The 16,417-nt window shown below is 30.5% G+C and overlaps 2 protein-coding genes across 4 annotated transcripts; one reads left to right on the top strand and one right to left on the bottom strand.

Moving 5' to 3' along the window:
• The first annotated feature begins 1,602 nt into the window (after positions 1–1,602).
• Positions 1,603–9,445, top strand: LOC124424860 (inactive dipeptidyl peptidase 10). 3 transcript variants are annotated; one of them, XR_006942385.1, is made up of 17 exons: positions 1,603–1,846; positions 3,083–3,244; positions 3,318–3,470; positions 3,557–3,684; positions 3,774–3,985; positions 4,073–4,236; positions 4,424–4,527; positions 4,711–4,831; positions 4,910–5,145; positions 5,209–5,513; positions 6,532–6,701; positions 6,811–6,953; positions 7,026–7,220; positions 7,301–7,461; positions 7,640–7,851; positions 7,960–8,061; positions 8,790–9,021. XR_006942385.1 is itself a non-coding variant. In XM_046964406.1 (16 exons), exons 1-16 carry the CDS (start codon positions 1,814–1,816, stop codon positions 8,934–8,936), a joined length of 2,643 nt encoding a protein of 880 aa, XP_046820362.1. In that variant the 5' UTR covers positions 1,603–1,813; the 3' UTR covers positions 8,937–9,445. The 3 variants fall into 3 exon arrangements, 2 of the variants coding, with proteins under 2 accessions (XP_046820362.1, XP_046820361.1); XM_046964406.1 differs by lacking the exon at positions 7,960–8,061 and having other exon boundaries at positions 3,086–3,244; positions 8,790–9,445; XM_046964405.1 differs by lacking the exon at positions 7,960–8,061 and having other exon boundaries at positions 8,790–9,445.
• LOC124424861 (zinc finger protein 70-like) lies at positions 9,284–12,849 on the bottom strand. Its single transcript, XM_046964407.1, has 6 exons — positions 11,461–12,849; positions 11,023–11,161; positions 10,767–10,922; positions 10,412–10,672; positions 10,099–10,268; positions 9,284–9,836 (listed from the first exon to the last, which is right to left on the bottom strand). Exons 1-6 carry the CDS (start codon positions 11,683–11,685, stop codon positions 9,624–9,626), a joined length of 1,164 nt encoding a protein of 387 aa, XP_046820363.1. The 5' UTR covers positions 11,686–12,849; the 3' UTR covers positions 9,284–9,623.
• Between the last annotated feature and the right edge of the window lie 3,568 nt (positions 12,850–16,417).

Raw genomic sequence — 16,417 nt, 5'->3', positions numbered from 1 at the left:
TAATTCTTATTGTTTATTTTATTGATTTTGCGAAAATGTTAAATTATATGAAATTTTGTTATGAAATGTATATGAAGAAAAGCGATGCACAAATTAAGTATTTATGCCGAATTCGCCGTTTATGAAATAGATAAATATAACAAAAATTTTTCGTTTTCCAATTCCAAAGAAGCCGCTGTAAGATCAAGCCGCGTCAGGTCGAACCGGGCCGGGCCAAGTCGAGTTGGGCCGGGTTCGGCCGATATAAATATGAGAGACTGAAAAGTGTGGATTCAGCCTACTAATACCAATACTCTAATTCTCATTAAGCCGATTGTTAGGTTACACGTGAAAGGGTGTAACCTAACCAAGCTTATACACCGCATGATGCGAACATCCTTGTTTCTTTGTTATATTTGTAGTTTATATTTTGTCTACACTTTTCGCTGAAGCCATACATGTCTCGAGCGAAAAGCAATGAATAGTCTTAAAAGAGAGATTATTTTATTTTATTAATTTTGCATATAGATTTCGAAGATTTTGAAGATTTACATCTTTCTCTCTCTCTCTCTCTCTCTCTCTCTCTCTCTCTCTCTCTCTCTTTTTCAAGAAGTTATATAATACATGTATTTGAATTTTTAAACAAAATGTTTATATTAAAATATTTGTTAATATGTTATAATTTTTGCGAAAATTGATATAATAGAAAATATACACTGTATCATAAAGTATACATGATGTAAAGATGACTTGCGTATTATGAAAGTATGTATGTGTGTGTTTATGCCTATAAATTTGTTATTTATACACAAATACAATAATAATATTAAAAATTTACAATATTTAATAATTAATGTTAAGGTATAACTAGGGTTGCGTTTATATTGAATTTGATTAAAGATAATACATAATAATTGAAAATGGTATGCATTTTTTTTATATATAGCTATACTCGATAAGTATGGTTTATACATTCGTAATATGTGTATATGTATGTATGTGTGTGTGTGTGTGTGTGTTTATATTATATTAATGTAGATCTATATGCTATGCAAGTTTAATTGTAGCACTGGACGACCTCATTTCTTTGCATACGGATTCTATCGCAAGTAGTACTTGAATCGATGACAAACAGAGAACTGATGAGAATTAATTTTTATTTATTTTATACCAATTTAATTGAAGTTGAAAAGCAAAATATGGAAAAAATATCCTCAGTTAAATCATCCTCTTATAAATACATGATAATGCAATGATGAAGTACGTATTTGTAAAATATTTAATCTTGCTTACAATAATTATATTTAATTTTGTTTATTTAATATCATTTAATATTATTTAATATTATTTAATATTATTTAATATCATTTTCTCTTAAGTTATCGAAGTTTATAATTGAATAATTGTATAATCGATAATTAAATGTAATATTTTTTCTTTCTTTTTCGATATTTTTCTTTCAAAATTCGAACGATTCTTTCGGAGAATTTTAGAGAGATATGTCAAATTTACAAAAGTCTTCGAACGTTTCTCAATTCATTGAATTCTCTCGTTTACATCAGAGCGCAGGTATTGCATCGCGCAGACTCCACCTTTGCAGCATCCAGACTATCCAAGAGATCTTCCCTCAGTGCCAAAAGTCCACACTTTGGAAGTGGAACGGAGAGATAAGAACTTATACTCGCGTGTATACTTGGCTGGTAAAATCATACAGTTTGCCTTTACATTGATGATGATCTTAGAAATTTTCGAAAGATAAAGGACGAGCACCGCTCTGTCCTGTCTACTCCTGATCTCTTTAAAGTGGACGTGAGAGACAAGAGCTACTTTCCTGATGGCAGATCACGATAATATTTACGACGACGAGGTAATTAATTATCTTACATCAAATACTTCCTTTTAATTACTTTCTCATTGCTTCGTTTTAATGATTGTCGAAGCCATTTAAAAGTAATGCCATCAAACTCTTGATAAGACAACAGACATTGGTAATTTTTAATAGTAACGATAGTGAGCTTCAAATATCTTTTATTATAGCAAAGTTATCAGAAGAGACATTTTAAGTAGTAGGAAAAACTTACGTTTTTATAATTAATATTACTCTTAAATTGATTTAATTTTTCATAGACAACCAACAATACGTGATATCATTTAATTTAACGTATAAATAATATGTAATATAATAAACATATAAATGTTTTTTAATATTAACAGCTTGTGTAAAAAATTTAATGGAGCTGATGAATGAAATCTCAAACGAAGGATCTAAATGAATTCATTTCATTAGGTCACATTTCTTTTGATCTGTTAAAAAAGTCATAAATATATGAATAAGTACATGTATATATCTATACATACAAATATGTCAAAAAATTTTATTAAGAAAAGATTTTTTTCTATTAATCAAATTGATCAACATTTACTATATTATTTAAACTTATATTATAAATGAATGATAATATTGATATCATATTGATATTATACTATTATGGATAATAATCATATCTTATTGATTTAACATATAATATAAAATAATTTAAATTATATTTTTATATTATAAAATTTTTTTAAAGAGAAATTTGAATTTTTATTTGATTTATTTGATTCAAATTTGGAATCTCATACGAAAATAATTTTTCGAAAATTCTGTATCCCCTGTAATGACAGCAAGTGTACATACATTTACGCGTGAATTGACTGACGTACAATTCTGTACTGGCCCTTCTTCTATCGATTGAGCTACAGCAGCTGACTAGCATACATACTAGACGCGACTGAAATCTAACTTCATATTTTTCTTTATGTACATTATAATATTCATATATGTATTATCTTTTCGAGAGATATGAATCGCGATCACTCCTGTTAGTACGTAAGCAATAAATCAATAAAGCAATAATTGCCTACCTCTTTCGTCTACTTCTATATTTAAAATTGACTATTTAATAAAAATTGCTCATCATTAAAATAATATTGTAAATAAGTGTATTATAATATTCATTTTTATTATTTCAAACAAAATATTATAAATATCATTAATTGTTATATACTTCTGTAAATTTTCATTTAATAATAGAAATATTAGTAAAAACCTTTGTCATAGGAGCTAGTGTCGGCTAATCCAAATCAAAGGAATTGGCGTGGAATTTTGATAGCTTTGCTCGTGATCGTTGCGGTTTTAGCTCTTATCGTCACATCGGTCGCTCTACTCACACCACCTGATGAAGGGCCCAGAGTTCGTGGTACACGTTTACGACTCTCTGAGGTTGTATACATTCGTTTATATTTATAATCATATAGAAGAATTTAAATATAAATAAATAATTATTATTTTATAGGTTCTTTCCGGTGAATTATCTCCGTTGCTCTTTAATGGATCCTGGGTGAGCTCTCGTCATATTTGTTATAGAGATGTTTCAGGTGGTATTTCTTTATTGGATGCATCTGATACGAATTTAACGTCGCGCAGTTTGATGCCCAAAGAAACATTCGTAAGTTAATAAGAAACTAATATTTATAAGAAATTAATATATATATATATATTATTCCTCTTTATCGTTAAACATTTATATTACAGAGAAGATTGAATCCTGCCAAATTCTCATTATCACCGGACCACAAATATTTGCTACTTGCTCAGAATATGAAAAAATTATTTAGATATTCTTATTTAGCTCAATATACAGTCTATGACGTAAACACACAGTTAGTATGAGTTATATATATATTACACGTCCCTACATCATCATAATTATGTTTTGATCGATAAAATATCAAGGACTTTTTTATTACAGAGATATAATACCATTGACACCTCATCCCGAAAAGGAGGTTCATCCTTATCTGTTGTTAGCCAAATGGACACCTCGTGGCCATGGACTCGTTATGGTACAAGATTATGATATTTATTATAGAACAGGTCCTTTGAGTAACACGGGGTATCGTGTAACTGATACTGCAGTACCTGGAATTCTATCTAATGGTCTACCAGATTGGCTATATGAAGGCAAATTTTCTTTCTTTTAATCTAATTGTTAAGCGTTAGTTTCACTTTTTATTACTATAAACGGAAAATTTTTCTATCTATTTACAGAGGAGATTTTACATAGCGCTGAAGCAATCTGGATGTCAACTGATGGTCATATGATGCTTTATGCTTCGTTTAATGATTCGTTAGTCGAAGAAATGCATATTCCTTGGTTTGGAGAAGGAAACAGGGCTTTGTATCCTGATATACGATCTTTGAGATATCCTAAGGTATTAATCTTTACAAGAGTCGAAGTACGTATCATTTCTGAACAGCAACATTGAAGTAATTTTTGACTATATGATCAAATAGACGAAATTTTTCTTGTTATTATTATTGCACCTATTTCCTTTATGCTAGATATTCGTTTAACATTATATCGTTAAAATCTAAATAGAATAAAATTATAATTTGCAGCCGGGAACTCCAAATCCTTTCGTGCGTCTATATGTCGCTGATCTTGCTGATCCAAAAAATATTCATACGAAAATAGTAAAACCACCCCCTGTCATCGAATACGTGTAAGTTTATTTACTCAACTTAGAATAATAATGTAGATTTTGTACAACTTTTCATAACATTTATAGAATCTTTTTTTGTGGAAGTATATTTATCCATAGTGAAAACTTAATATATCCATATAATATGTTTATAAATTCTAATGGCAAACACGTGTATATAATACTTCATTTCATTTATTATAGAGATCATTATTTTACTACTGCTTCCTGGGTATCATTAACGGAAGTTTGTATATCGTGGTTAACAAGAGCTCAGAATTTCTCAGTCGTAACAGTTTGTAAAAGTCCTATGTGGCATTGTCAGGTTGGTAACTGTTTCAATAATATTGAATATTAAATGAATGTTAAAATATATATTTAAATATAATGGGTGTTTTTATAGGAGATACAAAGAATAACTAGCGATGGACATGGATGGGTTGATACACCACCAGAGGCACCACTGTTCTCAGTTAATGGCACCAGTTATATATCGATCAGTCCTATATCAGAAGGACCTGCTGGATATTTTAAACATATTGTATGGGTAAATGTGCTTCGAAAGCAAGTAGTACCCTTGACACATGGACGCTTTGAAGTTGTCAAAATATTAGGGTGGGATAAGGTCAACGATACCATGTACGTGAAAAAAAATATCTAGATACATCTATATAATTATAATAATCTATTCAATTTTTTTAGATATTTTATAGGTATACCACCCATGCGTCCTGGACAAAGACACTTATATCGTGTTAGCTCACTTTTACCTCAGGTGGGCTCTTCCTTGCATCCTGCAATTTGCATCACGTGCAATGCTCAGTCCACGAAAATAAATAACGATCAAAGCAGTTATCACACAACATTTTCGGATCGTCGCAATGGATGGATGGGAACTGATTGGCACGAGGATTACGATGTACAAACGGAAAGTCCTGAAGATAAGGAACAACAACGTGCAAAAGAAAAAGCGAAAAAGCAGAAATCAAAAGCTTCACATTCTTCTAGTGAGTACACAACACTTGTTGCGTTATTTCATAACGCGTGCGTTGTATACAACTTCTTCATTATCACAGTGTATTGTATTCTTCAATAATTGTCATGCATTTTTCTAATGTTAATTATAGAAGTAATTTTAATCATGGAAATGTAGAATTAACTATCATAGCTAGTATTTTGCTACACATTTACACATAACATATATCCACGGACATATAGAATATACAGGGTGTATCACTTCACACGATAATTAATTGTATAAATCTTTTTTAATCATCATACGTCCCTTATTTTGATTTTTTATTTCATTAATTATACCAAGATTTTAATTAGTTGTTAATACAATTCGTTAATAAAAATTACATGATAGTTTCATATGAATATCAAATAAATGTTTTCTTTTTTCCATTTTTTATTATTTGGAAAGTTTTTTACTGTACACATTTACTAAACAAATTCAATGAAACAATAATACTGCTCTTACTACTCTTGCACACTACTTTGCATGAATGCTTCAACCCCGATTTATTGATTTTTGATTATTTATGTCACGATAATTGTTGATTTTTCATCCACTGTATACATCCCTTTTTTAAGGATTTTTATCTCAGGAATCCGCCATTTGAAGCTGACATACTAGCTGCGGTACACCCAATATATTCTACATTAGCATGCTTCGAACATCTGGAATATTTTGAATGATGGGTAAGCTGCTCTATAATGCATCGAATAGTGGAATAAAAGAATGCAGACTACTATTCTAATTAAAGAGCAATCGCACTTCTTGCTTATGACAGTCCATAGATATATGTATAAAATTCAATTTATATCGCACTATTGCTATTCAATTTCTCTTCCTATCTATTTTCTATTTCGTGTCAGTGCGTGATCTATAAGTATAGTAGGATTCCTATTCTTAAGAGGGAAGCGACGAAGCCAGTCTCGAATAGTTATGCATAAAAACGCAAGTTGAATTATCGAAACGAATCAAATCAAATTAATATTGTCTCATGTATATTTTTTCAGATTCTGAGGAACCACCTTGTCAGTATCATCACGCCATTTTTCCCTCTTACGGATTAGACTACTTCGTTCTAGAATGTCTTGGCCCTGGGATACCTACGATTTCACTTTATAAAACTGAAACACCAATGCCACGATTATTAAGTGTTCTACAGAATAATACAGTGTTACGCGTTAGTATTCTCTATGATAGTTCTTTCTCGATATGTATCGACTATTTATATTATATATATATATATATATATATATATATATATATATATATATCAATATTTTTATTAGGAAAAAATATCCAAGATCGCTCTTCCACAAGTGAAAACCTTCCCAGTACATATAAGTGGTGGTTACAACGCACAAGTAAGATTACATTTACCACCTGGCTTGCGAGAAGACGAAATCACGCGTTATCCTCTAGTTGTGCAGGTGTATGTATATAAAATAAGCGTAAGGGATACATAGTGCAACATGGTTATATATTTGTATTTATAAATATATAGGTACGGAGCACCAGGATCTCAATTAGTCACGGAGATGTTTAAGATCGACTGGAATACGTATTTAGCCAGTCGGAAAAGTATTATCGTGGCCCAGATAGATGGTCGAGGTAGTGGTGGTCAAGGATACAAACTACTTCATGAGGTTTATTATAAACTTGGTTCTGCCGAAGTAGCTGATCAATTAGAAGTTACGGAGTATGTTTTATACTTCTACATCAAATCTTTGCAAGATGCTTTTATATATTTTTCTAATGTGTCTTAAATCTCTGTTTTAGATATTTGAGAGACACGTTACATTTTATAGACAAACGGTGCGTTGCAGTTTGGGGTTGGAGTTACGGCGGTTTCGTTGCAGCATCAGCTCTAGCTCATCCCGAACAAGATGTTTTTCATTGCGGAATAAGCGTTGCACCTATCGTTTCATGGAAGCTCTATGGTATAAAAAAATATTATTTTTTCTTTTATTATGATTAAAATATATGGACAATATTTATTTTATTTATAAAGAAAATTTATTATCATTTATCAACATATTATTAATTCTATTTCTATCAACATATATATTATAAGAGCTTCCTAACTCTGGCACTGTTCCGTAAATGAATTTATTACAGATTCCGCTTATGCCGAGAGATATATGGGTTTACCAAACGTTACTTCTAATTACAAAGGTTACGCCGATTCCGACGTTTACAACAAAATCGAGTATCTGCGTAATAAAATGTTCTATTTAGTCCACGGAACTGCGGACGATAACGTTCAATTTCAACAATCCATGGCACTTGCGCGTCACCTTGCGAAAGAGGGGATTCTCTTTCGACAGCAGGTATTTCCACAACCTTTCGACCGTAAAGGCATTCTTTATTTTTTTTTATCGATAATTTCGTGTCGTATACCAGTCGATATCTATTGATTATCTGATTGCTATTGACAGTAATTACAATGCAACAAGAAGCTGATTGGACATGATATGGAAAGAAAAAATCGTGGATTCTTATGTTTGGGTATCAAATATGTACATACATAATATTTAAAAGTAAGTTGTTTAAATATCGCCTATTGCATATTTATTGCATGGTGGTTACGCTTTTTGCAATCAACTTTCTTTTATACAAGTAATAAAGCACATAGCCGGAGTCATGTGTGAAAAACTTTCTACTTATTACTATATTTTAAACTGTGTTTACGATTAAAATGATTATAAAAATTAAAGTTTATATATATATAATCAAATAGCTTTGACAAAAGATCACGGAGTCTAAATCAGCAGTGAATCGATAGTGAAATTACATAAAATAAAAATAAAATGTCTTCGTAATATATATACGGCGGCATCTATATAGACATGATGTAGTCGTAAAAAAGTATTAAGATTACGTATTTAAATTTGTATAGATGTGTGTGTGTGTGTTTGTGTGTGTGTGTTTGTGTGTGTGTGTTTGTGTGTGTGTATATTAAATCTATTATTAAATTGATGTAATAATGAATGAGAACTCGATAGATATCGGCTGTCGCTTAAAAGATAATTTCTATAAATATTAACTCTTAGATACGTTCTACTCTGTATCGCATATATTGAATAAAACTATAACGCTCTGGAAAAGATATTATTCAATAATAAAAATTTCTAAAAAATTATTTTTCATATAAAATATGTGATGTGAATTTATCGAATGACATACAGGTCTACGTATCTAGAGTTAAAATCAAAATGTACTAAATGTTTGATGTTTTGTTATTTCTTCTTTTTCTTTACTACATTAGGTATATCCAGATGTGAGCCATACTTTAACAGGTGTAAAAGGACACTTGTACTTATCTATGGCTCAATTTTTGGAAGACTGCTTCCAAAAGCAAATACCTTTAGATACAAAAGCGGGACTTGGCAGCGGTGGGGGTTCCGGTGCTTAAAAAGAAAAATAAAGAAGTATACATAGGTTCTTACACAATAAGTTGTATAAAAAAAAAGAAAAATGACACGTGCAATCTATATACATACATTTCCGAAATCTGTTCAGTTCGACAGAATAATTACAGAAGAAAAGGTAAAATTATCGTATAATTTTATACTCTGCATCGATATATCATATAAAAAAAAAAATAAAAAAATAAAGAAAAAAATAAGAAAAAGAAAAGAAATTACAATTAATGCGCTTAGATAATAACTTGCATTTGGCTTTAAGCCTACCAAAGTGTTCGTCTCGATTGCACACACTGTTCTTCATTTGTCTTATTAGACTTATCGTTTACTATACTACTTTTTATTTTTTCTTAATAAAAATCGAATTCTAAATTCTGATGCGATATTCTAGAAAACAGTAAATACTTGCAAATGATGAAATATAAATTGACTTAACCATCTCGTCAAGGTTGTTTGTAACATTGTCTTTTTGAACAATAAAACGTTATTTGCTCAATGATTTGCCTTTGTTTAGTATTTCTTTAGCAATAAATTGCATTGCTGATAATGCTTAAGAAATACACAGGCAATGGATCGAATATAATTAGTATAAATAATATAAGTCTACAAGCCACTTTAATAAAGTATTTATTACCTTCTCACTATGTAACTAGTGATTAGTATACTGTCGCAAAAAGTCACAAGTCTGGAATCGATTCAATGAACTTCTTATTCGAACATCTTCCAAGATGCAATAACATATGATTCTTTAGATTTGTTGGCTTGCTGAATCCACGGTTACAAATTTGACACCTAAATGGCCATAATCCATTATGCACGTACATGTGACTCTTTAGATCTCCAGGAGTTGGGAACGATTTGGAGCATTGTAAACATTTGTGTGGTTTTTCCTGCAACATAGAATTGTAATTATAAAAAGAAATGTAATTATAAAAATCGGATAATATTTGTAGTCATCAAACTGATCATCGTTATGTATAAATATATTTTTTTTTTATTTCCATTTATTTTTATTCCTATTTTTATTTGATATTTTTATTATTCTTTATTTTATTTACATTTTTTTGATATTTCTTTTTAGAATATACTTAAGTTATTGATGTATTCCAGTTAATTAATATGATTAGGATACTTTAGATATTAAGATCCTACCTTGATGTGAGTCATTCTATGATAATAAAGATTCGAAGATGCTGTAAATTTCTTGCCACATACAAGACATTGATGAGGTTTTTCACCGCTATGAATACGCTTGTGAGTATTTAGAGAACTTGATGTTGAGAAACCTTTACTGCATACCATGCAAACGTGTGGTTTCTCGCCTTAAAATGAACATTAATTTAATACAATATAATATTATACTTATTATTTGTTCATTATCATTACTAGTAACATAATTAAAAGAGAAATTATTATCTATTTTCCCCATACATTACATGCACATCATTTGTACCGATGTTCTTACCAGTATGCGTTCTGGTATGCCTTTTCAAGAGTGATGGACGATCGAAAGATTTACCACATACTTCGCATGGCAAAAGTACTTTGTCACCTCTTTTTATAGTAGTTAAAATACTACAATCAAGATGATCACCAACTAACGATAGCGTAGATGATGATGATTCCTCAGAGGTTGATTCATATTCATCAGGTTCATAATAAGAATGCTGTATCGATGGTGATATGTGATGAGAAAGTAAAGCCATGGATAGATCCAAAGGTGATTCTAAAATATCGAAGATCGAAGACAAATATTTTTCATATAATTCCTATAATATTAAAAAATTTTGTACAAGTTCGCAAAATAATTTTGAACTCACCATCTACGATACTGTCGATCAAACATCTGTAAAGTGCGGATCTTAAACACATATCATGGGAAATAAAAATAAAATCTGGATACGTTACTGGTGGAAACCAAGCTATTAATTCAGTATCTGGCTGAACATCTTTGATAACTTCAAAAATTGGTTCACCTAAAATAAGGTAATGAATCGTTGAACAATTTAAAAAAGATATAGATACGAATATAATTTTAAAAAATTCGAAGAAATAATGAGTAACCACATGACTTACCCTTTACCTTTGTTCCAATAAGATTAACTTGTTCGTCATCCGTTTGAATGATATGAAGAAACCTTATCCAGTTACACTGACGCTTGTTAAGATTGTAGTTCGAAAAGACTTCGTCATAGCAACCGTACTCGCGTCTGATCTAAAAGCGGATCGCTTTAATAGGCAGCTAGCAGCTCGTCATAGTACACTAAGAGGGTAGCGAATGTAATCGCACGGAAAAAATGATACCATAGACTTATCAACGTTTCTTCCAAACGCAACATGAAAAATATTAAAAGATTCTCCAAAAATAATTGTAAATGTTTCGATTAATTATAAAAATAATTATAAATGTTTTAGAATATGTCGGATGTATATATAATTAAATTACTATAATAATCCCTTTTTATAGAAAATGAAAAGATGTGAAAGAAAAAAGAAAAGCAGATGTGTACTTACGTCGTTATCATCAAGAAGGGAATACAGATCAATCTTATCGAATCTAATTGACCCCTGAAACGGATAGATGAGTGTGCCCAATGGAATGAAGACATTAGACCACACCGATATTCGTAAATTTGTGACAAATGAATCCGAATCATTTTTATAAACATTTTTACATGCGGATTGATCACTGGCAAGAACTAAAGAGAACTCCTTCGGTATTAGTACGCAAGTTTCCATAACAGAAAACCCACGGAATATGGACTGAAGAATTTCACCACTGTTCAAATTTCTACCGTAAACACTGCACGTAGAAGTTCCTTACGCACAGAGAATAATTCCGTGCCTTCTAAAGAGCAAACGATAGCAAAAATCTTCCAACCTGCTTAATTTTTTTTATTTTAATCAGATCGATAATGATAGCACGTAAAACTTACGTTAGAATTCTGATTAGTCTAAACATATATATATATATAAACGTAAGATCGTCGATCGATCAACATAATCAATAAATTTCTAAAATGATCTGTTTCATCGATTCACTGATTCATCAAGTAACAATCACAAAATAATAGATTATTATCATTTAGTTAATTATTCACTGTAACTCGAAGTAAATTTGATTCTATTTGATATTTATCTATTTTGGAATCACTATATCAAAGCGTTTTAATTACAATAAACTCGTAGAAATTCAGATGACGTTCGGAGCGCTAAGAATCAGGTCGTTCGTTATGCTAGGTGCAAGGCCCTTGGTTGACTGGCTGAGATTAACCAACTGATCTTGACCTTGCGACGGCTTACCAGCATTTGCTACCGAATGGGTAGCCCTTCCCCTTCTTCATTTCTTTTCCCACCCATCGTTCGTCCTGGCCCCTTTGGTCCAGGTCAGCGGCGTAGTCACAAGGCAGTCTTCGCAAAAGTCTTAATTTCTGTAAGTTCTTTGATAATCGTTAAGATATTCACATACATATAATTCTTATCTTACGAAAATACACGATGTTTAATAGAGTTGGTAGAAAGTTATATCAATCGAATTTTAATGCAACTGTAATGTAATACAACTTTGATCATGAACAGTTACTCTTAGAGACTTCAACACCCACATACTTTCTGTACAATGTATTATACGTGGGTAAAAAGATGATATTGTATAGTGAAAAACGCTGATATAAGGAACTTGTTAAAAGAAGTATCTACGTATCTTACTGGATGGGTGGAATTTAGACGTTCGTAGAGTTGGAATTGATTTGAAATTATTTCGATAAAATATTAATGGTAGGAAATTTTCATTAAATGTGATTATCAAATATAGTTTCATAGTTCATTTCCATGAAAGATCTTATAATTTCATATTGTTATTTCTAGACATAATTAAAAACACGTATTCTTATATTAAAATGTAAAAAAAAATTGATTAAAAATTGTACTTGGCAGACATGAGTAGTAGACATGTAAAATTTTCTGTGAAAGTCGGTTCATGAAGACTACGCCGTTGGAGTTTTGCCCCACTATGTTCGTTGAGCCGCAAGTGTGGCATGATTGTAGAGTGAATGTAAGTATCCTTCGCCGACACAAGGAAGCCGGCCGGTCCTCCTCGTGGTCTTCTTCGTCTTTCCAGCATCATCTACAGTACCGCTTAAAAGAGAACACACGTGCGTGAATGGGCACCTGTCTCTGCCTGCTTCTGCCCATCTCTCTCTTCGTGATTATCCGCCTCGCCTTGCCTCCCTACCGATTCCAGTTAACAGGGCCGTTTCTTTTCTCTCTTTTCGTTACTTCTCTTTCAAGTCTGTCCTACCAACGTCTTCGCCAACCTGCCTCGCCTTGCCAACGTTCTATCATCCTTTCTCACTCTTTCTTTTTCTCTTTCTCTTACTCTTTATCTGCTCATCCCTCAGCTCCTTTCTCTTTCCCCACCCTTATCCATCTCCGTTTTCTTCCTTCTTCTTCGTTCTCCTCGTTACCAAGTCCGCGGCGCATTCTTTTATTCATCCATCAGGGTGGCTTCGGCAGTTGTAATAGGGTGAAAACTGCTGAAGATCGCATAAATAAAGAAGAGCGCCGAATATTTACTACGACTCCCTTTTACCTACGTATGCACGCTAGTGCAACTTTTAACTCTTTTTGTTATTTTCTTTCTTTTTTTGTTTCTTTTCTCTTTTATTTTTTCTTTCTTTCTTTCTTTCTTTGCTCTCTTCTTTTTTCTTCGCGTACAGCGAACAGCTTCAAGTGTGTATGGCCTGAAAGCGAGTTTTCGCATCCTCGCTTCTTCGTCGCATTTATTATGGCAAAGAATACGCTCTTGAGACAGCATGCACGTCCTTACGAAACATTTTCTCATGCCAAAATTCAATTCTTTATATGTTAACGTTCAATATCGGAATGTTAACGTTCAATATCGCAATTAGATAAATTATCTTGTGTAAACCATTAATAATTATCATTTCATTTAATTTAACATGTGTTCGAAATGTTACGATAACTACGATTACGTTCTAGATCGATATCTTTCAATTTATTCGATTAAATTTGATTCAATGTTATCAATTTGATGATTCAATATTATCAATGAAGTATGTCGATATAAAGATATATTTAATATGTAAGTACAGTAGTAGTATCAAAAAATATTGTTTCAAGATTAAGATTGAAATCTGTGAATATTCCTATTTGTAAATAATATTTGTATAATTCGTATATTTTGATACAATATAAAAATATAAACTTTTATTATTCATCATTATAAACGAACTCGCATTTTCAAAGAAAACTGTGATGCATATTTCCTTAGAAATATGTACATCAGTAATTATTAAAATCGAAATTTTCCAATGTATACCTATAATTTTTAATACCGATGATGCGTACTTATTTTTACATTACACATACTTAGGAAATACGATTCTTATAAACAATAAGCTTGTTGTAAATTTTCTATACAAGTAGATACTTATTTACGTCGATCGTAAACATAATATTTTACTTTTTATATTCGTTAATATTAAGATATTTCTAATTCTTAGAATTTTTAATTGTAATGGTTCTATGAATACTTTCACATGATACAAAATACTCTTTTTATATGAAACGATTATAGGCCATCATACTAATTTATTATTTCATTGATAGATATTAATATTAATTCTATATTCTTTAATTTGAACAAAGTTAAATCCCTCTTTTCATATTTTATAATTACACAAGGAATAATTTGTATATATAATATATGTAATAGATACGTAAAATGTACGAAAGTCTACATCACGATGCGTTTAAAATTTGGTTAATTGTAGAATCAATTATGAAAATTATTGATATCAGTGAAATCAATATTCGATCAACTTAACTTTATAGCAGTATAAAACGCTAAGTATATTAATAATTGTCTAATCAATAATTATAAAGTCTAATCAATAATTATAAAATTTACTGGCATATAAAAGTATATAATATATCGAAAAGTGTATAGAACGTGGATTGCGATTTATAAGTACAATCTTAGCAAAATGGAAACTTTATTGTGAATTGTAGGGGATTTTTAAATTGATAAGTAGAAAAATGTATTCTAATAAATCGTCATATCGCGATCTTCGAACATTTCAATTCTGTGATAAAAGACATTTTAGTTGAACATAAGCTACATTCTTCTATTTAAATTAAGCCTGTCAAATTTTATATATATATCGATTATAAATTTTATATATATATATATATATATATATATATATATATATATATATATATATGGACCAATTTTCGGCAAAGTAATCAGATGAAATAACGCTGAAGACAATGCATTTCCTTATCAAGTATTCATACGAGCTTTCACATTTGTGAAATTATTAATAAGCAATGAATTTTTATAGTAACTCATTGTCTTCATAATTCTATTGATATATTTGTGGTAGTTGGCAGTAATAATATTCTATCAGGTAAAATAATATTTTCTAACGTCCTACTATAAATGTACAAAGTAATATATGATTAGTATTTAATCAACGTTATTTTCATTTTTAATGTGTATAATAATGTTTCATTTATAGGTGGCATATCATATGGTGTGAAAAAAATGATAGTGTTAACCCTATTGTAAATGACATTGGTCTGATAAAAATTGTCGGAAAATTTGAATATTCTAATGCAGTCATTCCTATTCCTAGATAAAGACATTGATGAGACGAATTGTACTGCAATATTCACTGGTTGGGGAGAAACCAAGGTAACAGTCATCATCACAAATCGAAAGTATAAACGTTTCAAAACGATTCATCATTGATCTCTACTTATCAGTCATTGAACTATAACATCTCGTTCTAGAGATTACTATTAAAATAAAAGAAACATATTTAATATTGTGAAACATTTTAAAATACGGGTGGAAGAAATAATCGGTTGTAAATAATAAATATAAAAATTGTTGAATTGCCAAAATGTCAGATGATATATCAATCGGTTAAAAATACCAACATTTGTATAGATAGTAACTATACACACGGTATTTGCTATGTATTTTCAACTTCTATTGTATTTTTTTCTTATTAATCTACTCAAAAAAATAAACAATGCATGTGTGTAGAAGATTAATATTCGTAAAAAAGAATATTTTGAATGTGATCCTTTATGAATTTTTCAACTGCATATAATTCTTTTATCAAGGAGTAAAAATACAATAATTTACTTTTAAGGTGATTCTGGTAATCCACTTGTCTTAGACAGTGTACAGATTGGTTAGTCTATTGAGTTACACGATGTGCTGAAAGATATCCGGACGTCCACATTAGAATTTACAGTTATATAGATTGGATCATATCACATATTAGCTAACTTTGTATTAACGAAGTGAAATCCATCGGAGTTGATATCCTTCCTATTCATTTGACAAACAAAATAATGAAATTCTGCACGAATTGATTAAAAACAAACTATAATCTTTTTATTAGCATCGATCGAAAAATATAATTATTACAGA

This window comes from Vespa crabro, chromosome 6 (assembly GCF_910589235.1).
Source record: "Vespa crabro chromosome 6, iyVesCrab1.2, whole genome shotgun sequence".
In the NCBI taxonomy this organism is placed as follows: Eukaryota; Metazoa; Arthropoda; class Insecta; order Hymenoptera; family Vespidae; genus Vespa; species Vespa crabro.
The sequence above is the reverse complement of the archived record's forward strand: the minus strand, read 5'-3'. Positions and strand labels throughout refer to the sequence as shown.

Coding starts and splice junctions, on each gene's coding strand:
- LOC124424861 (XM_046964407.1), bottom strand. CDS start 11,685: ATGGAAACTTGCGTACTAATACCGAAGGAGTTCTCTTTAGTTCTTGCC. Junction 11,162..11,460: donor CCCTTCTTGATGATAACGAC/GTAAGTACACAT, acceptor ATCCGCTTTTAG/ATCAGACGCGAGTACGGTTG. Junction 10,673..10,766: donor GATCGACAGTATCGTAGATG/GTGAGTTCAAAA, acceptor TCGATATTTTAG/AATCACCTTTGGATCTATCC.
- LOC124424860 (XM_046964405.1), top strand. CDS start 1,814: ATGGCAGATCACGATAATATTTACGACGACGAG. Junction 3,245..3,317: donor CACGTTTACGACTCTCTGAG/GTTGTATACATT, acceptor ATTATTTTATAG/GTTCTTTCCGGTGAATTATC. Junction 6,954..7,025: donor TATCCTCTAGTTGTGCAGGT/GTATGTATATAA, acceptor ATAAATATATAG/GTACGGAGCACCAGGATCTC.